The 23,873-nt window shown below is 37.1% G+C and overlaps 1 protein-coding gene across 1 annotated transcript in view; it reads left to right on the top strand.

The window, feature by feature from the left end:
* Positions 1 to 23,873, top strand: part of SOS1 (SOS Ras/Rac guanine nucleotide exchange factor 1) — a 142,590-nt gene that overhangs the window by 107,751 nt on the left and 10,966 nt on the right. The window contains exons 11-19 of the mRNA XM_035000964.1: positions 5,257 to 5,338; positions 6,109 to 6,231; positions 6,532 to 6,635; positions 7,804 to 8,026; positions 9,044 to 9,163; positions 14,509 to 14,671; positions 15,181 to 15,298; positions 22,804 to 22,976; positions 23,197 to 23,313. Coding sequence (XP_034856855.1) covers positions 5,257 to 5,338; positions 6,109 to 6,231; positions 6,532 to 6,635; positions 7,804 to 8,026; positions 9,044 to 9,163; positions 14,509 to 14,671; positions 15,181 to 15,298; positions 22,804 to 22,976; positions 23,197 to 23,313 — 1,223 coding nt within the window. The remainder of the gene's footprint in view (positions 1 to 5,256; positions 5,339 to 6,108; positions 6,232 to 6,531; positions 6,636 to 7,803; positions 8,027 to 9,043; positions 9,164 to 14,508; positions 14,672 to 15,180; positions 15,299 to 22,803; positions 22,977 to 23,196; positions 23,314 to 23,873) is intronic.

The raw sequence follows: 23,873 nt of genomic DNA, 5'->3' as shown, positions 1-23,873 counted from the left end.
TACTATGAAGATTTAAGCAGAGTAATTTTTTTCTCTTATTGAAATAGGTAATAATAGATAAACTTCCATTTTAATGCATAGATTTTAGTATACAGTTAGATATTGGGCATCATAATTTTAAATTTTAACAAAACCCAGTCTACTGGTGGTATTTGTAAAGGAAAGCTTTCTGGGAGAAAAAGTTAAATTTAGGTAAATTAGAAAATAATTAACTGTCACTTAAAAAGAAAAAAAGATTGCAACAGGGTCTTATGTGGAATCTGATTTATAGCTTGTCTCTCAGATCCAGTATTTCTGGACATAGACTAATTTGCTAACTGCATCAGAACTTTGGCATCCATTTCAAATGCTGGAGAGGGGACAGTATCTAGTCAGGTCATTCTGAATCTGGCAAGAATATGAAGAGACTTTCCTTACCTACCTTAAGAGGACCACAAAGCAATATATGTAAAGAAGAAGAGATGAGAGTAGGAATTTTACTTCTGTTTCAGAGTTACAGGAAGGAAATAAAGTACAAATTAATTATTGAGACTTAAAACAACATGAGTAAAGAAATGTTTGGTAATGGTGTGTCTGGTTTGATAGTCTTAGAGAAATGAGGTGTCCTTGAGGCAAGGGAAAATTCAGAACTGATATTATGCAAATACAAGCTTTTCATATTGAAGTGTGGGAAAAAGGTGTTTCCCATGTGTGGTGAACTCTTTTCTAGAAAATGGTATTGAAAAAAATGTTAGCCGGTTGATAGTTTTCTTTAAAGTATTTGTTGCTATTTTACGCCCTCAGAAAATCCTCAGAAACCTGCATTAGCTTTCTTTTGAGTTTGTGGCCTCTATAAATTCAGTTTGTGTGTCTTAACTTTAAAAAAAATCTTTTGAACAATTTTTGATCTATAGGGCAGTGCTGTTCTATTTTTAAACTCTCTGATAATTTTTTTAAGTGTTTGTGCGTCAGCATAGCGTCTGTTTCCTTTTTTAAGGAATTCAAGAGTGATTGTTTATAAATCCTTGTTGAGAAGCTTATTGTTTCTTGTGGCTTTTTAAATGGCTGTATTAAAGGGAGAATTATCACATGAACAGACATCCTGATTAACAGTGGTTCACTATGGGAGTGGGGGAGGGGCATTCTTGACATAAATAACTCCATGTAACAAATATTTCATGAATTTTCATTGACCTTGCCAAATAAAATGTCAAGTGTCAATCAAAATAGGTACCTAAGAAAAAAAGATTGAATTATCACCTCAAAGTTAGCATGCTGTCTTCTGAACATTAACCTAGGTATATTTTGAGTTCCTAAGATTTTGAAGAACTGTGCAGAGAAGTATTATCAAAGAACAGTTTTCAAGTGAAGGAGACAACGCGGCAGAAAAAAGTCACTGCAGCTCCTGTTCGAAATAACCTGGACCAGGGATTTGATGGGAGAGTTGGCAGCTGTTTGTATGGAGGGAAGGAAGCAGAGCAGCTAGTAAGCTTGGTGAAAATCTTCGTGCAGGGATTTGAGAATCTGGTAGAAATAATAATGAAGAAAAACCACAGGGAAGCTTTTATCATTGCTCATACTGAAATTCCCGTGGGGTTATGTTCGAGAAAGAGGTTTGTGGAATTTACATCCACAAGCAAGTGATAAACAGAAAGAGAGACTCTCAAAATAGCCAATTTTTGTGTTTTCCACAAGTATTCATGCTTATGTTCTAAAACCAAAGCGACCTGGCTTTTGTATTTTTACGTGTTTGCCTTCCATCTGTCTCTGAAACATCATTTTATGATACAGGTAGATAACTGCTGCCCCACAACCAGCAGGGCCAGGGTAACACTCAGCCTTTACCATTGCCTGAGGGATGTAAGTAGCTAGTGCTTTGTTTTCTTACAAAATTAGGTAATCTGTGCTGATTGGTGAGTATTTTCAAAATACTGAATTATCTTAGTCCTTCACATCATCCATAAGATAAAGGTTTCCAGGGGTTAGTGTGACATAGTACATGTGAGAATCACTGAAGGGGGGAAATTAATAGAGATAAAAATAGCTTCTGGAATACGTACGCTTTTTTGTGTAAGATTTCAAATACAAATGTTATGGCCTCAAATGCAGATGTTATGTTTTCATTCATTAGCAGTTTTGCACCACTTGAGACTAAAAGTGGAGCCTAAATCAATACAAGCCTGGGAATATATGCAGCCTGTAAGATATTTTTTGAAGGTCCTTAAACTTTGGCCAAGTTTTCTTGGTTTATTTTTAGCTTCTGCTGGTTTTTTTCTTTTTGGCAAGACTGCTCTTATTTCTAATCAAGCTAAAAACAACTTAAACTTGAATCACGTTAGAATTTAGGACAACAGTGATGAGTGTGGGAGTGTTTATTATGCTGCCCGCTTCACTCACTCCTCTGCTGAATGCAGTGTGCAGGACGGTACAGCTGCTACTTCCTAAAATCTGGAAGAAGGCTTGACAGGAATTAAAGAATCACAGTTAGACGGCCGATTTTTCAATGACCTAGTGCCAGTAACCGGATTAGCCGTTTGCAGCTACATTCGCAATTAATCATTTATTTCAGTTTCTGTAATGATTACATAACTCATGGAATTGTTCTTTGTATTTATATGTCACAGCTGTGGAAACCTGAAGGGATCCTTTAATCCAGAGAGGTTATGTGATACAGTAGAAAAAAGCATAAAACTAGGCATCGCACAATCTAGCTTCTGGTTCCATCTCTGCCACTCTACTGTGTGACCTTGGATAAGTCTTAGCTCCTCCTCTCATGTAGAAAGGAAAAACATCCTCAGCACCACCCCCTTCACAGCAGTCATGTGGAATCAATTATGGGAGTGCCCTTTGAGAACGCGACGTAACAGAGATCAGGAGTTGATAGGATCCCCGTGTGACTGATGTAGCACTGAGGCATATCATGACTTTCCCAGCATTGTCATCAGTTACTAAGGTACCGAAGTGACCAGACGTTTTGGTTGAAGATGAAAGGACCATTTTAAAGTAGTTTGCTTTTAAAAAAAAAAGGCTGTTTTCTTTAAAAAAAAAACTTCACTTAGAACCTGCTTTTTATTCTGTTTTTCAATTTAAAAGTACCTTTGATATCCCGTAACTTTTTAGCCTAACTTAGGTGGCATCTGAGGAGAAATGGATCTGAATATTGATTTTAGACTTCTAGATCGAAATAAACTTTTCCTTTAAAAAAAGGAGGGGCCAGTCTAAATTTAGAATACGGCCCAGGGCTACTTGGAACCCTCGCTACTAATGGTCTGGGCTCACTCTCCCTCAGTGACAGCTCAGCATCTCTACAGTGACCACTGCTTTTGCTTCCTAGACATATGATATTTTGAGTAGCCTCACCTTACAAATAGATTTGCAGAACAGGAAGTAGATTCTTGAAAGGGAGGATTGTGATGAAATCGATATAAATCTCTGTTTTAAAATCTTGTACAGCCTTCTGTTCTAAAATCTTTTCTTCTGGATGAGACATTAGTCTTTAACGTTTGAGGAACTCTGTAACTGAAGACAAACAATAAGATACCAACAGAGAGGAAATTACTAAAGGATTATATATATTTAAATTACTTTTATCAGTAACCCACTAGACTTGGAAAGTAAAGGAGAAGAGGGGCATTTAAAACCAGTATGTTGGGGCGCCTGGGTGGCTCAGTCATTAAGCATCTGCCTTCGGCTCAGGTCATGATCCCAGGGTTCTGGGATCGAGCCCCGCATCGGGCTCCCTGCTCTGCGGGGAGCCTGCTTCTCCCTCTCCCACTCCCCCTGCTTGTGTTCCCTCTCTCGCTGTGTCTCTCTCTGTCAAATAAATAAAAAAATCTTTAAAAAATAAAAAAAATAAAACCAGTATGTTTTTATTCTGTGAATTTTCTTTAACTTAAAACATTATAAATTCAAGGTTGTCTGATATTTAAATCAATTCATTATCTTGATGACCACATAAACCAATAGATAAGAAATAGATTTTTATGATAAATCCATGCATTTGCTTTGGGGGAGGTTGTTTAATATATTATCATTATTTTATGTTAAGGTTAAATTTAGCATCATTCTTAATCAGACAGAATCAGCCTAAATAGAAATTTTCCAAACAAATTAACTGTGATTCTTGGTAAATCCTATGCTAATAAAAGACACTGTCCTCACAAAGGATCCACAGTGTGAAGCCTAACAAAAATAAAGGTACTTGCTACTGTCAACGAATTCATTATTAAATTAGAGTTTACCAGTCCATAATGTAAAATAGGAAAAGGATGCTCCCAATAAAAAAGTTAATGAATTCTCCCCTCCTTCTTTTTAATGACTTAGAACTAAATGTGGACCTTGGTGAAATTGGAGTCATAGAAGGGAGTGATTTTTTTTTTCCCCCATTGTGGGAAGATGTCTCTCCCCCTGTTTATGCAGAAGATGACAGCCCCGGTCTCTTATTGCTGATGACAGCAGCCTTTCTCCACAACTTGGGGAAAAGTGGCAAGGAGAGACTGGAGTAGGCCAGGCCTGGGGAAGTGATCACACTCAGGCAGCCTCCTGATCTACTTCAGGGAGCTGTGAATGAAAAGTAGGCCCTCTCATGGAGGGGGTTGGAGACTGAGCTCTTAGCGTGACTACTTGAAATAAAAGGAATTAAGTTGTGAATAGAACCAAATCCACATTCTCACACATTTAGCAGTTCTAATAACTTACAGGTATTTGTAAGCTTCTTTTAGCAGTTTTAAGACCTCTGGCGAATAAAATCATTGAGAAACTGTATTTAACTTAATCTACAGCGTTATAAGATCCAATTTCTAGTTGTATACTCTCTTAACGTGATTTAAAGAAATCTAGATAACATCCTAGATAAACTAGTCTGGATGCCAGAAAAAGTAATGGGTTATTGCTGTGGCCTTTTTCTTCATGAGGGAGATAGAAACCAACTGGAGATGTTCTGAGATCCAGGTAGCAGGTGGGAGCTTGTTTCCAGGCTCTCTGCCTTTCTTCCCTTTGCATTCCTGTGGCCGATGAGGACTTTAGTAAGTTCAGCTAGTCAGAGTGTACAGAGGTCAAGAAATAAGTTGATACAGAATCTTAGTAACAATGGTTTTGCCACTAATTTAGGAAGCACTCAAGCTAGCAGTTTGTTATAAAGTCCAAAGCATTCTATGTGGTCAGTACATTTTGGGAATTTTAAAATTGACTGTTTCATCCCTTTTGAAAATGTTAATAATAGCTTTAATCATGCTGAATCAAAGATTTTAATAAGATAATTTTCCTTTTTCTTCTTAGATCCCAATTTTGTTCGGACATTTCTTACAACATACAGATCCTTTTGTAAACCTCAAGAACTACTGAGTCTTATAATAGAAAGGTCTGTTAATGTAAAATGTTTAAATTTCCTTTTTTTTTTTAAAGAGAATGAGCCAAGATCCTGTATGTTTCTCAGAAATAAATTGTATGAGCTTTAAATTGTAGTTCATGAGTACTTTTTAAAGAAATAACATCTTTATAATAAAGTTTTGATTATTGAAGTACAAAAATAAGCATTCTTTTTTACATGGAAACCCAGTACTTGAAATTTCAAATTTATGGAATTAGTCAAGTTAAAGAACTATATAAAAATGTATAATTTAAGTTCTGAAAATTTAAATTTTGATGATTTAGGTGTTCTAAACAGAACTTTTCAAATATATCACATGTTGAAGAAAATGGAGCTTATCAGTGAACAAATACCATAATCAAGAAAAGTGTTTCAGCCACCCAAGGAACAGTCAACTCTTTAAGGATTACCCTAAAAACTGTTATGTTAGCTGATTCAGAGTGATTACACAAGCCAAAAATGAACAGCAGTCCCATAACTTTATAATCACATTTATTTTTAGACTTTGCATGTATTTTTAATCCTTTATTATGTTTCTTGTCTTTTTGTATTGGCAAGCATTAATTTCTTTTTTAAAAATTAAAATAAGATCATTAACCTTTATATTATAGAAGCCTTGTTTTCACTGATGCATATGTGTATCTGTAGTAATCTTCACAGTGCTCTCTGGATTGTGCTGACTAGTGAAAAGGGGTGTAGTTTTCTGTTTGTATAATTTGATGTTATTAGTATTTTCATTAGTTTGTTCTGTTTTATGTTAGGTTTGAAATTCCAGAGCCTGAGCCAACAGAAGCTGATCGCATAGCTATAGAGAATGGAGATCAGCCCTTGAGTGCAGAACTAAAAAGGTTTAGAAAAGAATACATACAGCCTGTACAGCTGCGGTAAGAGTAACAAAATAACTGAAGTGATGAAGTCTGTATTGAACTTTTGTTTCAGAGTTGAAGTAAATAAGGATCTTTCCCAAGCAAGCAGGAGGTAGCAAGTAAAATGAGTGAAATAAAGAGCAATTATCAGAAATTATTGTATAAGTCTTAATTAACATAGGATTTTGAAAGTGGTAAGCCACTTATAAAATTATTTAATTTTTATTTTTTATGTTTTAATTTATACAATTCATCACGGTAAACGCCTATGTGTGAGTTCCCATGTAATTCAGTCATTCTTCTGTGTTAATGCCATAGAGTATTAAATGTATGTCGGCATTGGGTAGAGCACCACTTCTATGATTTTGAAAGGGATGCAGATCTTTTGCAGCGAATGGAAGAATTTATTGGAACAGTGAGAGGTATGGTTTTTTTAAGTGCTCAGTTTTCTATGTAATAAAAGTACCAATATGGTGACTGTCAACTGATGTCATTATTGTTCAGTGTTGTTAAGGGTTGTTTATAACAGTGGCAGCACAACCATTTGAAAAAGCTGAAAATTTTCATCAAACAACATTTTGACCTACAAATTGCTCAGTAATCACCCTGTTGACCCAAACGTATTTTCATTTAGTAAATCAGTGTAGTGATTATTTTGGAATTGGACAGAAAAAGTCTCGGTTTATGCTGTTTTTCCACTTATCTGAAGGTATATGTATCAGAGGACAGTTAGGAACTGGTGTACCATCAGAACACCACTGCTGGAGACGGACTGGGCCCCAGTTAGGGGAATAGAGCATGTATCAGAGAAGCCGCAGAGCAGATTGGATTGAAAGCCAAGAAACAGGAGTTCTGTTCTGAACACTGTCACTCACCAGATACATGACTTTGGGCAAAACCACTTTGATTCTGTAGACTCCTATTTCCTCATCAGTAACATAAGAAGCAAGACTCAATGATGCCAACGTTTCCCCTCGAGTTTTAAAGATTCTATGATCATAGCGGTCTAAGAACGTCCTAGACAAACCTGTTTCTAATGTCCAGAGTGTACTCTAAATGAGAATCAGAAAATAAAGGGTTAAATAAGAGTACTTTCATGCATAGTACAAAACAGAGCTACATCAGAAACGCACACTAACATGAAGGAATCGACCCTCTGGTACTGTTTGGTTTGTAAGATGCAATGTTAATCAGATTAACAGTGAATGTGTATAGTCCAACCCTATAAATCCCATGTGTGCCAGATATGTCTTTTTTATGGAGGATTATAAAATAATATTTTGAACTGAAGTTAGGAATGATAGAGGTGAAAAATCTATGAATAAATTACTTTCTAATTTTATTTTGGAAGGATGTAGAAGAATATGTACCAGACTATTAACAGTAGTTACCCATGTGAAGAAGAATGAGATTGGGATAGGGAACAGGGACGTGGTAAAGGGGAACTTCCATTTTTTTATTTTTATCATTTGAACTTTGTAATAGCAAAGATATATTTAAGTATCACTTGTCTGATTTTAAAACATTTTAAAAGGATAAAATATCGAGTGAAAGGTTTTTAAATGTTATTTAAAATGTAATGTATTTCAGGTAAAGCAATGAAAAAATGGGTTGAATCCATCACTAAAATAATCCAAAGGAAAAAAATTGCAAGAGACAATGGACCAGGTCATAATATTACATTTCAGAGTTCACCTCCCACAGTTGAGTGGCATATAAGCAGGCCCGGGCACATAGAGACTTTTGACCTGCTCACCTTACACCCAATAGAAATTGCTCGACAACTCACTTTACTTGAATCAGATCTATATCGGTATGTAATTTGACATTCAAGCTGAAAAATCATTTCAAAGGAGTTAATTTTTTAAATGAAATACTGGTTTCTGCCTTATAGGAATGTTATAAGACCTAAATGAGCTAGTACATGAAGTGTGTAGTAATAAAGCCTTGATGCATAGAAGGCCTCCCCTTCTTTCACTCCCTGATCCCCCTGCCCTGCCTGGATTTAGAGCTTCTCTCTGTCTGTAGTCACTCCTAGCTGGTAAAGCTAAGTGCAGATCCTGGCTTTACCAATTGCTGGCTTGCTATCCTTGGGCAACTTTAGCCTTCTTGTTTAACTTTTACTACTCTGTCCCTTAGCTTCCTCAGGATTAAAATGGGGCTAATAATAGTACCTATTCCTGAGGCTGTTGTGAGTCACAGCCTTTTTGAGTTTTTCTACATTGACATAACTACTGTCTTAGAAAGTCCATTTCTCATTTTAAATGGGGACTGTTTAGAAGTTAGAATTGCAAACTATTTTTTAATAACTAATGAAAAAAAAAATCTATAGATCTCCATCCACTCCAAAGATCCTCACTATTCCCAAAAACTAATGTTAGAATCGATTTTATTTATTTCCCAAGATCTTTCCTTTAGAGGGGGAAAAAAAAAAGATTTATGAACTGCAGTGATTACTATATCCTCAATGAACTGATCATTATAACAGATATCATTATTTAAAAGAACTATCCCGAATTACATTGCCACCCTAATTCATTAAATAATATTTATAAGTGCTGGGAAAGATATTATGAGAAAATCCCAATGTTGCCAAAAGCAAAATGCTACTATAAAGTGATAAGTACACAGGTACATGCATAAAAATATTGTTTTGATCTATAGAAAAATACCCATAATTGTAAAATTTTGTTATACCTTGTTTTCATAAACCTTTCTGTTGGTGTAAAAAGAAGGCTTAGATGGGAGGTTAGTTTTATTTACCTCATTTACTTAAGAAAACAGCATGCTAGAGGGAAAAGTATCATGTAGAATTATGTCTTGATTTTAGAGCTGTACAGCCATCAGAATTAGTTGGAAGTGTGTGGACAAAAGAAGACAAAGAAATTAATTCTCCTAATCTTCTAAAAATGATCCGGCATACCACTAATCTCACTCTGTGGTTTGAGAAGTAAGTATTACTGACATTCTTAGATTTCATAGCAGTCAGCTATTACGATTTTAAATGCAGTTCTGTTTTTATATGTCTCATGTTCTTTTTTTTTTTTTTATGTCTCATGTTCTCTTTTGTTCCTCTGTTCCTCCTTTCTTTTGCACTGAGTGAATAGTTTTCTAATGTAACATTTTTATCTCATTAATGATTTTTTGAGGGTTTGTTTAGTGAAAGCTTTAAAGCTTACCATCTACATCGGAATCCACTTCAGATTTATACTAGTTTAATTCAAGGAATAGATATAAATGTTCCTCCTATAGAGCTCTATTCCCTGTCTCCCTTTTTTGTGGTATTATTATAATATGTATTACGTATAATAATGCAAATCTAATAATACATTGTAACAGTTGTTGCTTTACCATTTGTTATTATTTCCTTAGCCCATTACAGCTTTGCTCTCACCCACCTCCTCTGTGTAGTTATTGGCAATATATTACATATAGGTCCAATATATTACTTATAGGTCCAACATTACATTACATCACATCCACATTATTTTATACAGTTGCCTTTTAAATCAGTTAAGAGAAGCAGTGAGAACAAAATATGCACTTACAGCGTCTTCTATAATCACAGATTTACTCTTAGCAGTGCTCTTTGTTTTTGTGGATTTGTGTTACCATCTGGGGTTCCTCGCTGTCAGCCTGAAGAACCTCCTTTAGTATTTCTTGTATGGTGGGTTTGCTAGCAACAGATTCTCTGTTTTTGTTTATCTGGGGAAGTCTTTATTTTGCCTTCATCTTTGAACAATAGCTCTACCTTCAAGTTAACTAATTATTTCTTCTGCCAATTCAAATGTACTATTAAGCCCCTTTAGTAAATTTTTATTTTAACTGTTGTATTTTTTAATTTCAGAGTTTCCATTTGGTTCCTTTTATCATTGCTGTGTCTTTTATGTCATCGTCGTCCTATCTTCCTGTACTTTCTAAATCACGCTTTCTCTCCTTTAGTTCTGTGAACATATTCAATAATGGCTACTTTGAAATCTTTTTCTGTTAAATCTGTGTCCTCCTCACAGGCAGTTACTGTTCCCTGCTTTTTTTTCCATGAATGGGTCATATAGTAGCTCCCCCTTATCTGCGGAGGATGTGTCCCAAGGCCCCCAGTGGAAGCCTGAAACCATGAAATAGTACTGAACCCTATATACACTATGTCTGTTGCCTATACATAACGTACCTCTGATAAAATTTAATTTACAAATCAGGCACAGTAAGAGATTAACAACAATAACGAATAACACAGAACAGTTACAACAATATAATAAAAGTATGTGAATGTGGTTTCTCTCTCAAAATATCTTCCTGAACTGTACTCACCCTTCTTGTGATGATGTGGGATGATAAAATGCCTACACAATGACATGAAGTGCCCAGGCAAAGTGATGCAGCCTTAGGCTACTAATGACCTTCTTACGGTACCTCAAAAGGACGATCATCTGCGGGATGTGGTTGCCTGCGGGTAACTGAAACTGGGGAAAATAAAACCACAGATGAGGGGGGACTACTGTACTTGTTTCTTTGCATGCCTCCTAATTCTTTGTTGGAAACGTGACATTTTAGATAATACACTGTAGCAACTTGTGGGTAGTCCCCCCCCCCCGCCCCCGCCGCCAGAGTTATTGCTTGTTTATTTAGTGACTAGCTGGATTATTTTAGTGAGGCCTATCCCCCCAACTCCCTCCACACTGAGACGTTAAGCGGAGAAGTCCCTCTTCTGAGAGGTACAGATTTGGGTATGTCCACAGTCACCCCAAGAAGGCAGCAGTAGAGGTAGGGATTTCTTCGGCTCCTTTCCTGACCACACCCAGCTGTTCACATCCACTAACTGCCAGCTGACTGACGGCTCTCCTGTTTTCAACAATTTCCCCAGTGGTATAAATTGCTCTGCAAACAAATCCAATCAAATTGTGACTCCTTTTTAAGGAGTGGTTTCTTAGGTCCCCGATATTTGTTCTGACCCCAGGAAGACTCCTTCCAGCTCTTTTTCCCTGGTTCTCTCCTGCAAACTAGTCCATGGGCAGTCTAGGCAGTTAGATCCATGAATCTCCCTATCGCCTTCACCACAACTTTCCCTCATTGTTCTCGAGAGCAAGTGACAAGAGAGTAGAAGTTGTTTGAGCCTGTCCTCTTGAGCTCAGGATGATGGCAAGCTTCTCTGAAACATTCCTGCTCTAGGAGCTGAATGCAGGGTTGGGGGTGGGGTGTGAGGTCCTCTTTGCTCACCTCTCCTGGCGTGGGACCACTGCCTCAGGAGCCAGGGAAAGACTGTCTTCCCAGCATTCTCAGTATGCCACGTTCAAGTGAGAGCCCAGGCTCCACGTCGGAGTGAAGAAGGGAGTCCCCACTCCTCAGCTGCACTCCGCAGGGAGTTAGCCTCAGCCACCAGGCAGCTGGGGACTGGATGAGGAATGCTGATGTCCTGTTCCTCCAGAGAAGAAACCCCTCCAGCTGGGAGCTAGGTGGAGAGGGAGACCTAAGTTCTTGGCTGCAGCTGTCTGGAGTAGACTCTTCCCCTCCACCGCCAGAGGTTCTCTGGGAGAAGGAGGGAGCAGGCTCGGTTCAAATGCCATAAACTCTTGCCTCTTTTACTGAATTTTTGTAGATTTTCCTAAATAGATGTTTCTTCATTTGCCATTTGCTCTTAGGACCATTTCCAGAGACTTTAAATGGGGGGGGGGGTGTATATTTATATTAGGTTTATATTTTTTATATATGTATAATTTTCACCAGTTTCACTGAGGAGTGGGTAAGCAGAGCTGCTTACACTGTGGTATCAGCATGCAGAATCTCAATGCAATTTTATAGTTGGGGCCACAAAGTGGCATTTTATACACTGGCCATATTTTTTTCTGAGTAAATACAATGTGATTAGTTGATTAATATTTTATAAGGGTGATGTGAGTTTCCACAGATCATACTGGAATTATCAGAACAAGAGGCCAGTGACATAGGGAATGACTAGAACCTAAGCTAGAATGTGGATAAAGACTTGAAAGCAATTCCTGAAGAGAAATAAGCATTCCAAGTCACTTATATTATTTTATGTTATTATCTCTTAGCCTCTAAAAAGTAAAACTTTAGGGGCACCTGGGTGGCTCAGTCATTTAAGCATCCGTTTCTTGATTTCAGCTCAGGTCATGATCTCAGGGTTGTGAGATCGAGCCCCACGTCAGGCTCCACGCTCAGCAGGGAGTCTACTTGAGATTCTCTCTCACTTTCCCGCCCCCCCCACTCTCTTGTTCTAAAATAAAATAAATCTTTTTTTAAAAAAAGTAAAACTTTAGAATTTGCCCTCTAAATGTTGCTTCCTGATTTCTTCATTATCAAATTAAATAACTATACTTAAGTATGCAGAAGACCTTTTCTATCATAAATAATTAAAATTTATGTCTGTAAAGAGGAAACAACTGATAAGACAGACTATTTTCATTTTTCTTATTTTTTTAAATTGTTGTAAGAGCACTTAACATGAGAGATACCCTCTTAACAGATTTTTTTCAATGTGTAATACAGTATTGTTAATTTATAGGCATAATGTACAATGGATCTCTAGAATTTATTCATCTTGCATAACTGAAATTTTATACATGCTAGTTGGCAACTCCCTATTTTCCCCATCCCATAGCTCCTGGCAATCACCATCCTATGCTTCTGTAATTTTGACTATTTTAGATACCTCATATGTGTAGAATCATGCAGTGTTCATCTTTCTGTGACTGGCTTATTCCACTTAGAATAACATCTTCAGTGTTCATCAATGTGGTCACATATTGCAGGATTTTCTTCTTTTTTAAGGCTGAGTAATATTCTATCATGTGTATATACCACATTTTCTTTATCCATTCATCCATAGATGGGCGTTTGAATTGTTTCCACATCATGCCTATCATGAACTAACGCTGCAACGAACATGGAGTGCTGATATCTCTTTGAGACCCTGACTTCAGTACTTTCAAATAAATAACCAAAAGTGGAATTGGTGGATTGATCATATAATAGCTCTATTTTTAATTTTTGAGGAACCTCCATACTGTTTTCCATAGTAGCTGCACCTGTTTGCATTCCCCCCACCAACAGTATACAAGGGTTCCAGTGTTGGCCTTTTCAATGTGAGAGGTTCTTGGTTGGCTACCGTGGTTCTTAGCCATGGGTGTACATTAGAATTGGAGTCACGTATAGATAAATCACTCCAGACTTACCTGGTTTTTACAAAAACTCTACGGGTGATCTCAGTCTGTATACCTAGGTAATATCAACTGGAATAGTTAAATAAAAGATGTAAATATATTATACTTGTACCTTTTTAAATGTCCAGCTAACTAGTTAGCCAGTGTATGACATATTTGTAGAGATATAGCTGTTTTAAACATGTAAACATGTTATGTTTAATTTGATAGCAAGGCAAATTTATTTTGATAGTTTTACAGTAGTTCTCTTGGTGGCAGGTTACCTTCATTGGAGAATAATGTAATGTAATTTTCACCTTTACATTTTAAAAAATGTTTAATACTGATTTATATTTATTGTTCCATTTATGTATTTCTAGTTTTTTTTTTTTTAGACTATAAGTTGTTTACATTATTAAAAACCAAGTTTAAAATGCCTTTTTTCTTTCCTGGTGATTAGTAAATTTAAAAATTCTCTCAAGCATTAGTAAATGCTCACTGAGGAATTTTCTCTTTTTGAGCACAGTATGCTTCCTTTTAGCTATGTACTGGAATTTACGTACCTTCCAAGGATTCTTGGTATTTAAATGTAAAATGTTTTTGACTTTTTCTTTCTTCCTTAGTAATTTAAAAAATTTTATTCTTAATTATGGTAAAATACTTTAATTGACTTTTTAACATTTCAGTGCTTTTCTAAAGAGCTGCTCCTAGAAATGCAACTAATTGTTTCTGTATATCAAAGAAAGAAACATTAATCACTAAAATCTTGCAATTAGATGAACAGGAGGCACAGAATTCTTGAGTTCCAGAATAAATTCCCCTAGAACACACCCACATCCCAGAGACCAAGCATACATTCAACAAGATGTTAGGCTCATCAGTTAATTCTAATAGAGTAGGAAAATGATTGACTGTTTTGCTGTGTCAGTGTGAAAAACAGTGAAGAGCAACATGCCCGACTGAAGGCACTGCCTTATCCAGTCTCCTGCTATACCCTTCCGTCTGAATATATGTTCTCTATACTTCCTCTATAACCATTCCCCCGCCACTCTACATTGTTTTATTTACTAAATTCCTTAAATCATTTCTTTGTTGGGAAAACTACAAATTTAATTCATTTTTTGTCTTTGATTCCCAGATGTATTGTAGAAACTGAAAACTTAGAAGAAAGAGTAGCTGTGGTGAGTCGAATAATTGAGATTCTACAAGTCTTTCAAGAGTTGAACAACTTCAATGGTGTCCTTGAGGTTGTCAGTGCTATGAACTCCTCACCTGTTTACAGACTAGACCACACATTTGAGGTAGGTTTGTGTAGGTGTTTTTTAAATGAAGAATCAGGATTTTAATAATCGTGGTCTTTAATGTTTAAGTGCCTTATCTGTCTTTTCAGTAACAGTTTAAAAGATGGAATTGTCTAAATTTTGTATTGAATTGGTTGCACTTTATAAATTAGGCATTCTCGTTAAAATGCATTCACAGGTCCTAGGCTAGGTTAGAAGATGAAAAACCTTTCAGCACTTCACTTGTATGGAATATACAATTAAATGCTCTCATAATTGTGTAAGGAATTGCAAGATATTAAACTGATAAGAACAGATTTCTCTCTCTCACACACACATACACACACACACCCTAAGTTTGTTCTAGGATCAATGAAATGAAGACAGTGTCTTTGAAACAGTTATTATCATTTCTTAGAATCAAACTGATACTGTTGTGTTTGGGCTACTCTAAGCCTGGCATTTTGGGGCAAAACCTGTGATTCCTTTTGTAAACTTATGCTTCCTAAATGTTATTTTTTTTATTATAGCAAATACCAAGTCGCCAAAAGAAAATTTTAGAAGAAGCTCATGAATTAAGTGAAGATCACTATAAGAAATATTTGGCAAAACTCAGGTCTATTAATCCACCATGTGTGCCTTTCTTTGGTGAGCATTTCTTGAATTTTTATTGTGTTTCTGGATAAAACAAGACACTTACTTCATTAAATGACTGAATATACATATATGGAATATACCAACAGAAAATACTTATTTAGTAAATAATTAGCACCTGAATCACCATAGAATTTTACTCTATTAGGACATTTGAAGATCATGCCCAAAATGTAAATTACATTTTTTTATTTCCATCTTGGGCAGCCATTTGATATCATATAAAGCTGATTTGTACTTTTATATTCATAGAAATCTTTTTTGTTGAATTTTAATAGACCACTCTACAGAAGAGGTATGGCCATACTCGTTTATATTTATAATCCTCTTACTTGTAAACAGTTTCACATAGCTAAAAGTCATCTTTGAGCCCACATCTTCTGCACACCAAAACTTTACCCTTTTTTCTTGTTCGTCTACACCAGAGGAAGGAAGTACCCTTTCCTTCCTTTTAAGACTTTTGCCTTTTGTCTGTATTTGAGAATATTTTTTTGAGCTAGAAAACCAATCTAGCTAGATACTATATATCTAGCTGGGAATCTCTCAAGCTAGATATTTTACCAATCTGGCTTTTTATTTTTATTCTTTGATATACAGTATTTTAAAATTCTATAATCTGTCCATCTTTACCATTATGATTTTATTGTTTCTAACCTTAGAAAATTCTTCCAGTCTAGTAATTTAATATTGCAGTCATATTTTCTTCTAGCTTATGATGTGACCTTTAAAATTATATTTAACTCTTTAATCATATAAAAAATTATATTTAACTCTTTAGATATATGAAATCTTCAAATTTATTTCTCCACCTAATTGTTTATTTGTTGACCCAGGTTTATTGAGTAATTTTCTTTATCCCATTTATATATGGTACCTCTTTCTTTAATAAATAGTGTTTCCCATTAACTTCCTATACAAGTGCCCCAGTTTTTAATGATTGGCACTTTATAATCTGTGATTCTCAACAAGGAGCAATTTTTGCCCCCCAAGGAACATTTAGCAATGTCTGGAGACATTTTTTGTTGTTCTAATTGGGAGGTGCTAGAGGCTTCTAGTGGGTAGAAGGCAGGATCCTACAACGCACAGGACAGCCCCTGACAACAAAGAATTATCCAGTCCAAAAGGTCAGTAATGCCCAAGGCTAAGAAACCTGCTTTGTAGTGTTTTCATATATGACAAAGTTGGTTCTTCACTGCCACTTCAGTATTTTCTTTGCCAGTTTTGTCTCTGAACTTTATAATGGGGGAGGGTGATAATTCCCCAAAATACAGTTGGAACAGTCTATCAATTAATTTGGAAAGAACATATATGATACTTAACTTTTTCCTGGGTACTTTTGGTTGTGAATGGTATTCATTTTTTAATAATCAATTACCCTTAATTCTAGGAATTTTTAATTTCCTTGGCTTTTCTAAATATTTAATCATGTCTCTTCCTTTGGTCTTATTTCTGTGTTAGGCTTTATAGCATTAGTCAGACCTTCCCAAACAAAGATTAAACAATAGTGATGAAAATAAGTAGCTCTGTTTTAATTTCAGTTTCAGTGGGAATAGGTATAATTCTATTTGCTTGATTAGATGCTTTTTATTATGTTAAAGTTTCTTTTCATAGTTATCTTCTGTGTTTTTGTTAGCAAATACATTTATTTTTAATAGTTCACCACCTCTTGGGCGCCTGGGTGGCTCAGTTGGTTAAGCGACTGCCTTCGGCTCAGGTCATGATCCTGGAGTCCCTGGATCAAGTCCCACATCGGGCTCCCTGCTTGGCGGGGAGTCTGCTTCTCCCTCTAACCCTCCCCCCTCTCATGTGCTCTCTCTCATTCTCTCTCTCTCAAATAAATAAATAAAATCTTAAAAAAAAAAAAAGTTCACCACCTCTTAGTGGGGGAAAAATAATTTTTCTTGTTTAGCAAATTAAAATTATAGGTTTACTAATGCTGAACTTTCCTATTTACTAATATTAAACCTTATTTATTCATAGTAGATTGATCTTTTAAGTGTACAAATGAATTCTATTCATTATCATTTTTATTAGGATTTTTATATCCATCTACATAAACGAGATTGGTCTGTGATTTTTCTTTGTGCTCTATTTATCAGCTTTTGTTGTCGTAGTTACATTTACTTCATAACATGAGTTCAGTAGCTTTCCATCTTACTCTATTCTGGAATATCATGAAATGATCTAGCCTTTAAACTTTGAAGTAGGCCAACAGAAAAACCATTTGGGCCTGGAATCTTTTGTAGGATATAATTCTTTAGTAACATTTTAACTTCTTCCTTAATTTTTTTCTATTTCCATTTCCTGCTACACACTTGTCTCATTTCATTATTTTAAAAATACTAGTAGTCAGTTGTATCTACAAAAACACTTTTTAAATTGTTCCATTTGCAATATATCTTTCCCATTTCTTTTTTTTTAAGATTTTATTTATTTGCAAGAGAGAGAATGAGAGACAGCATGAGAGGGAGGAGGGTCAGAGGGAGAAGCAGACTCCCTGCTGAGCAGGGAGCCCGACACGGGACTCGATCCCAGGACTCAAGGATCATGACCTGAGCCGAAGGCAGTGGCCCAACCAACTGAGCCACCCAGGCACCCTATCTTTCCCATTTCTATTTTTACTTGTTTTACTTTGCTTTTTACTTCAAAAAGATAAAATCTTAAATGTAATTACTCTCTTCTTTTGTTTTCTATATCATGTATTACTTTTTATCATTATTAATTTATTTTTTTCCTGAGAACTTTTTGCCCCCCTACCTACATTCTTGGTAAAATTATTGAGTTTATTTTCTCTTTCTGGTAAAACTTTTTTTTTTTTTTTTTTTTTAAGTTATATAAGTACAGATTCGGGGCACCTGGGTGGCTCAGTCAGTTAAGCATCTTCCTTGGGCTCAGGTTATGATCCCAGGGTCCTGGGATCGAGCCCCGTGTTGGGCTCCCTGCTCACTGGGGAACCTGCTTCTCCCTCTGCCCTGCCCCCGACCCAGCGCATGCTCGCTCTCTCCCTCTCTCTCTCTAAATAAATCAATAAAATCTTAAAAAAAAAAAAAAAGTACAGATTCAGTCATATTTAATTTTTAAAATGGAATGTATCTTACATAAGATCTTGTAAGTTAGAAATGTTACACCTGTCTGGGCAGTACAGAAGACGCACAGACCTTCCACAGTTCATAGAGGAAAGAGTGTAAAGATAATTTTGATAAGGAGTTAACAAACAATTTAAAAATAGTTTACGAAAAGAGGATCAAGAAGCAGATGCATTAAAGTTGATGTATTTGAAGTGTGGTGACTATGGTGCGAGTTCATACAAGGGAGCCTTGAAAGGACCTGGGTAGGCCTGATACTCATTTCATTCAATCTGTCAAATATTTCTTGAGTACCTGTGAAATATCAGGGACTATGTCAGGTGCTTAGAAAAAGTGAAAAATACATAGTCCCTCCATGTGCTCACTGAGCTCATGGTCACACTACTTGTGATAGGTCACCACTGTGAGAGGTGAAAAGAAACTTGAGGGCCTGTTCCCCCAACTCCCTGTGTGGCCCCACTACCCCATCACCCTGATTGGTGAGCATTTATTCACACAAACTGAACTCTCTGAAGTACTCTCTTGCAGACATACGAACTAACATAACTGATCCTCGTAACATGTTAAGTGGGAAAAAAAGTTTCAGACCTGTATTTAGAGTATGATTCCATTGTGTTTAAGGTCGGCCATGTGATCTGGTGAGTGAACACAAACATGTAGCTAGTTTGATAGGTACAGACAGCCCACCTGCCCGCCTTCCTGCCTGTTTCTGCTTCTCTTCTGTTTCAAGGTCAGTTCTCCTGCTCTGGGAGATCTTTGTTGTTCCCCCAGCTCCTGATATTAGCCACACAGCCTTTCCTGGTTCTGACCAGAGGGGAGAGCCAGATGTTCCTGCTGCTTCCTAATTCTGGCTCGTCTATGTGGTAGCTTGTAGAAACTCCTTCCAGATTCTTATCCTTAATTCTGGGGACTGTTTTTGTGGATGTCCCCCCCCCCCCCCCATGGGAGGGTCAGGGACGGTATCTGACACTTACTTCCTCTGTCATCTTGCAGAATTCTCATTCAGGTCTCTCGCTGGCACTACACCATTTACAGAATAAAAGTCAGGCAACTTCTCCTTCTGAGGCTTTCCCAAACTGAGTCTATATCTCAGTTTTTCTCCATATACCAAAGTGTTCTACTCACTGTAAAGGGATATATATGTAGAGGCATACTGACATTTCCTCTAAGGTAAAAAGATGCAGATTCTTCCTTCAGCCGAGCCTCACCTCTCTGCACAAACACCCAAGTCTGTAGTGTTGGCTTTGCTCTTTCCTTTCATACGGCTCTAGTTTTGTGTCCTCCTTCTGTTTCTTGTCAGTCTGCTTCCCCTCCACTCTTGTTCCCTGCCATTTTAGGATTGACTCTATGTCTCTTGCATCCTGAGCTATTCTTCAAATGCTTTCTCTTCTATTCTGAAATAATGTGCTTCTTTTTATTCGTTCAGAAACATTGTTGAATGCCTCTACGTGCCAAGCCCAGGGCTAGGTGTCAAGAATCAAGAGACAAATAAAACACAGTCTTACCCTCAATAAGCTCTCTTGAAAGAGCAGAAAAATAAATTATATTACCATGTAGTAGATGTAATGTTGCATCACAGAAATGTATCAGTTGAAGTATGAACCCAGAACCCTGAGCAGCCACTTTTTCCTAGAAAGGCTGGAAAAGGCGTCAGCAACAACGTGAAACCTTGCCCTGCTTCATTATTTGTGGTGCTGCCCTGCTCTCCCTTTCCCCAGACAGCTGTCACCAGAGCAGGCTAGGTTACTGTTCAACAGTACATAATACTCAGGTCTGTGTGTACGTTTGTACTACCTTTCTAACTCAGAAACTATATATATAGGAGCCATGCTTAAACGTTTTTTTACTGATGGTTGTGTGTAATCAACAAAATTTGGATACCACCTCTTTGATCATTTGTTCTCCTTTTAACAAGCCATTAGTATGTCATAAAATAATTTCCAGATTCTATCCTGAGCTCTCCCAAAATGCTACTTGTAAGCATTTTTACAACTTCATTCAAGTATACTTTCAACAGCTACAACATCCCATAATTGATTATCCTCCTTGTTCCCAGCGGCAGTCATTACACCACCACCCAGTCAGTCAGCCAGGCACAGAGCCGAGTCTTCCTTCCCACCCAGCCCGTCCCTGCCCTCTGCCAGACCAGTTAAGCAGTTGTGGAGTCTGTCCCTAAGGACGTGCACACTTCCCTCTATCCCTGTAGACCCTCGGACAGCCCTCATCAGCTCACCAGGACTGCATTCATCCTGCTAACTGCTCATCTGGCTTCTAATCTGAACTCCTTCTAACCCATCTGGCTTCCTAGTACAGAGTAATCCTTCTAGAATGCAGATTGGCTAATAATCTCCTAATTATGAATAAAAATTAAGCTCTTTGAAAAGGGGCTCTTCATGATCCAATCCAGGTGCTGCTACCCACAAACCCTTCACAGTTGGGCCACCAGTGTGTGGCCACCAGTTGAGTCCCACTGCCCTGAGATATGTGTACTGTACGGGTATGTCTGTCAGACTGAACACTGAGCTCAGTGCATCACGTGACAGAGTGTAGTGGCGAATATAACTGGCTGCAAGTAAAAGAGCCAAGGGACAGGCAGATGAAAAGCCTGTGCATGTGAGAACACATGGTACATTTGTCTTACGGGTGTCTAATCTAGAGTAGCCTCGGTGCTAAGAAAGAGCCAACAAATATACTTAAAAACTGGATACTTTTCAGAAGCAAACAGGCATTGATGTCTATCATGTTTCATTATTGCTGACTTGTTCGCTGAGTTTGAGTCATTTAATCTTTTCAGGAATGTGGCCAAATATTGTAGTATTTGAAAATATGCCTCTATCACAAAAGCCTTGGGAGCCACTGAACTGTGATCAGAACGGAAGTGTTGTTTTGTTCCTTCTGCTCCTTCTCCAGTGCATGGCCTGTAGCGCTGGGGGATCAGGACTACCAAGCCCCTTGCCCGTGTCTGTCCTCATACCCTGCCCCCTGCCTCCCCCAAACCCAGACCCGTCCGCTCCAGCCGTACCGTGGAACAGTCCGCCTCAGAGGATGCCTGCCAGGCTTCGTCATGAACCAGTGCCTTCGGACGCACTGCTGCTTTGCCTAGAATGCCCTTCCATCGTACCCCTTACTTGAGGTTTACTGTAAACATCACTTCATCTGTGATGCTTTTTCTGTTCCCACCGGCCCAAGGCAGAGTTAGGCACGCCTTCGTGCTCTGCTAGCATCTTATGCATGACCACTAATATAGTACTTACCGAATTGGACTGTAGCCCACATTCAAAGCTCTGAACTCCTTGAGATCAGGGATTATGTGTCTTGTTCATCCTCGTATCTGCAGTACCTAATGCAGTGCTGGGCATACAGTGGAGACTCAGTATTTGTGTACTGGGTGAATGAACTCAGATATTCACACACACCCTTTTCTTTCCCCAAAGCATCAGTCAGTACTTTAGGGGAAAAGGCAGAAGCTTAAGAGAATAGGCCAAGACTAGCAACGATAGCATCCACAATCAGAGCCATAGCTAACTAAGCGTTTACTTTCGTCAGGCCCTATTCTAAGCATATACGTAAATTTACTCACTTATTTCTCAAAGCAACCTTGCTATCCTCATTTTACAGATGAGAAAACCAAGGCACAGAGAAGCTAAGCAACTTGCACAAGACCACACAAGTAGAAAGCAGCAGAGTTGGCTCCAGAACCTTTATGATAGAACAGAAAGGAACTAAGGTGCTCCTGGCACCAGAGGGCCGTGTAAAGAACCAAAGTGCCTGTTACTTGGGTCCTTCTCCTCCTCCAGTGCACAGCCTGTAGTGATGTGGAAACAGGACCTCAGTTAGGAGACTGCGACTAATTCTAGAAGTACTGAAGACCAGAACAGACATAAATTATATGCAATACGGTGTTTGATAGGCTTGCAGATCCTTCCCCATTCCCACAAGTAAGCCTATCCAAACAGTTCTACCTCTGACTTACAAAGCCTAACAACCTTTGAGTAAGCAGAAAATATGATCCTATGAATTTAACATTTTCCCCTTTGGCCAGAAATGTGTGTTACTAAAGTGAGGGGTTATGTTCAAGTTCCTTTAACAGATCAGTGACTTATGTGAAATACCATATGGGTTTGGAGGTATGGGAAATTGGTTATTCCTCCTGATAAAGCTCTTAAATTTTGTTAAACTTGATCTCCCCTTTTCTCCTGTATTTATAAAACAAGTGTCACAGAAGAACTTGATACTTATAAAAATATCTCTCTTGATATTTAGTTAGCTACTTTTTCATCAAATGGAAATCTGTGCCTTAAATCTTTGGTGATGGTGATTGAGATAGTACAGTGTAATATGCCTACAATTACTGACAAAAAGAACTAGCTGGTTCCTTTTTTATCCTTGAAATAATTTCATTATATCTTCTAGGAATTTATCTAACTAATATCTTGAAAACAGAAGAAGGCAACCCTGAGGTCCTAAAAAGGCATGGAAAAGAGCTTATAAACTTTAGCAAAAGGAGGAAAGTAGCAGAAATAACAGGAGAGATCCAGCAGTACCAAAATCAGCCTTATTGTTTACGAGTAGAATCAGATATCAAAGTAAGTTGAATTATTTGAGGATACATCTTTCTAATTAAGTTTATAAACCAGCTGATGAAAGGCAGGTTTATTTCATGGAGGAGCTAAAGGAAAATAAAGCTAAAAATAACTCAGATTTTCTTATGTTGTTAAATGTTTTCTTAAGTTACTTTTGTGAATTTCAAACTGCATTTAAAATATTTAATACTAATAATTGTTTATTTCATTGCGTTTATTTTAGAGGTTCTTTGAAAATTTGAATCCAATGGGAAATAGCATGGAAAAAGAATTTACAGATTATCTTTTCAACAAATCCCTAGAAATAGAACCACGAAATCCTAAACCTCTCCCAAGATTTGTAAGCATTCACATATTTCTATTTCTTTCATATTTATATATTTTTTGCAGTTATCTATGTCTGGTGATGTCCTCACTACCATATGTATTATACAGATTAGTTTTCCATGAGGGCATTCAGGGATGAAGTGTACATGTGATGGATAAAAGTAATGAATAAATGCTTAATAAGTATGCTCAGGAATATCCCACTTGATTGCAAATAAGTGAGCATTATTATTAATCTGAATAAATCCTGATAAATGAAGAAATTGGGCAAATATGTAAGTTTTTCTTTCAACAAAAATGTTATTTGAGATTTATTTTAAGGGCAGGAAATTTGATTAATTTATACTAATTCACTTGTAATAAACATATGCATTTATGACTTTTTTCTAAGGTAATGACTTATGAAAACTTTTAACTATGAATCATTAGTCATAAAAATAACAAGTTTGGTTAAAGATACTTTTGGTGGGAAAGTAAAATCTCCTTTGTTTTTTCGTGCCTGACCAGTTTTATGTACAGTATCATCACCTCACTGGTCTGAATATAATCAGTCTTGTTCACAAAGTAAGTAAA

The sequence above is a fragment of the Mirounga leonina genome, unplaced genomic scaffold, assembly GCF_011800145.1.
Source record: "Mirounga leonina isolate KUSES-001 unplaced genomic scaffold, KU_Mleo_1.0 Mir_125, whole genome shotgun sequence".
NCBI lineage: Eukaryota > Metazoa > Chordata > Mammalia > Carnivora > Phocidae > Mirounga > Mirounga leonina.
Note: the sequence above shows the minus strand (reverse complement) of the source record. Positions and strands in the feature narration are given on the sequence as shown.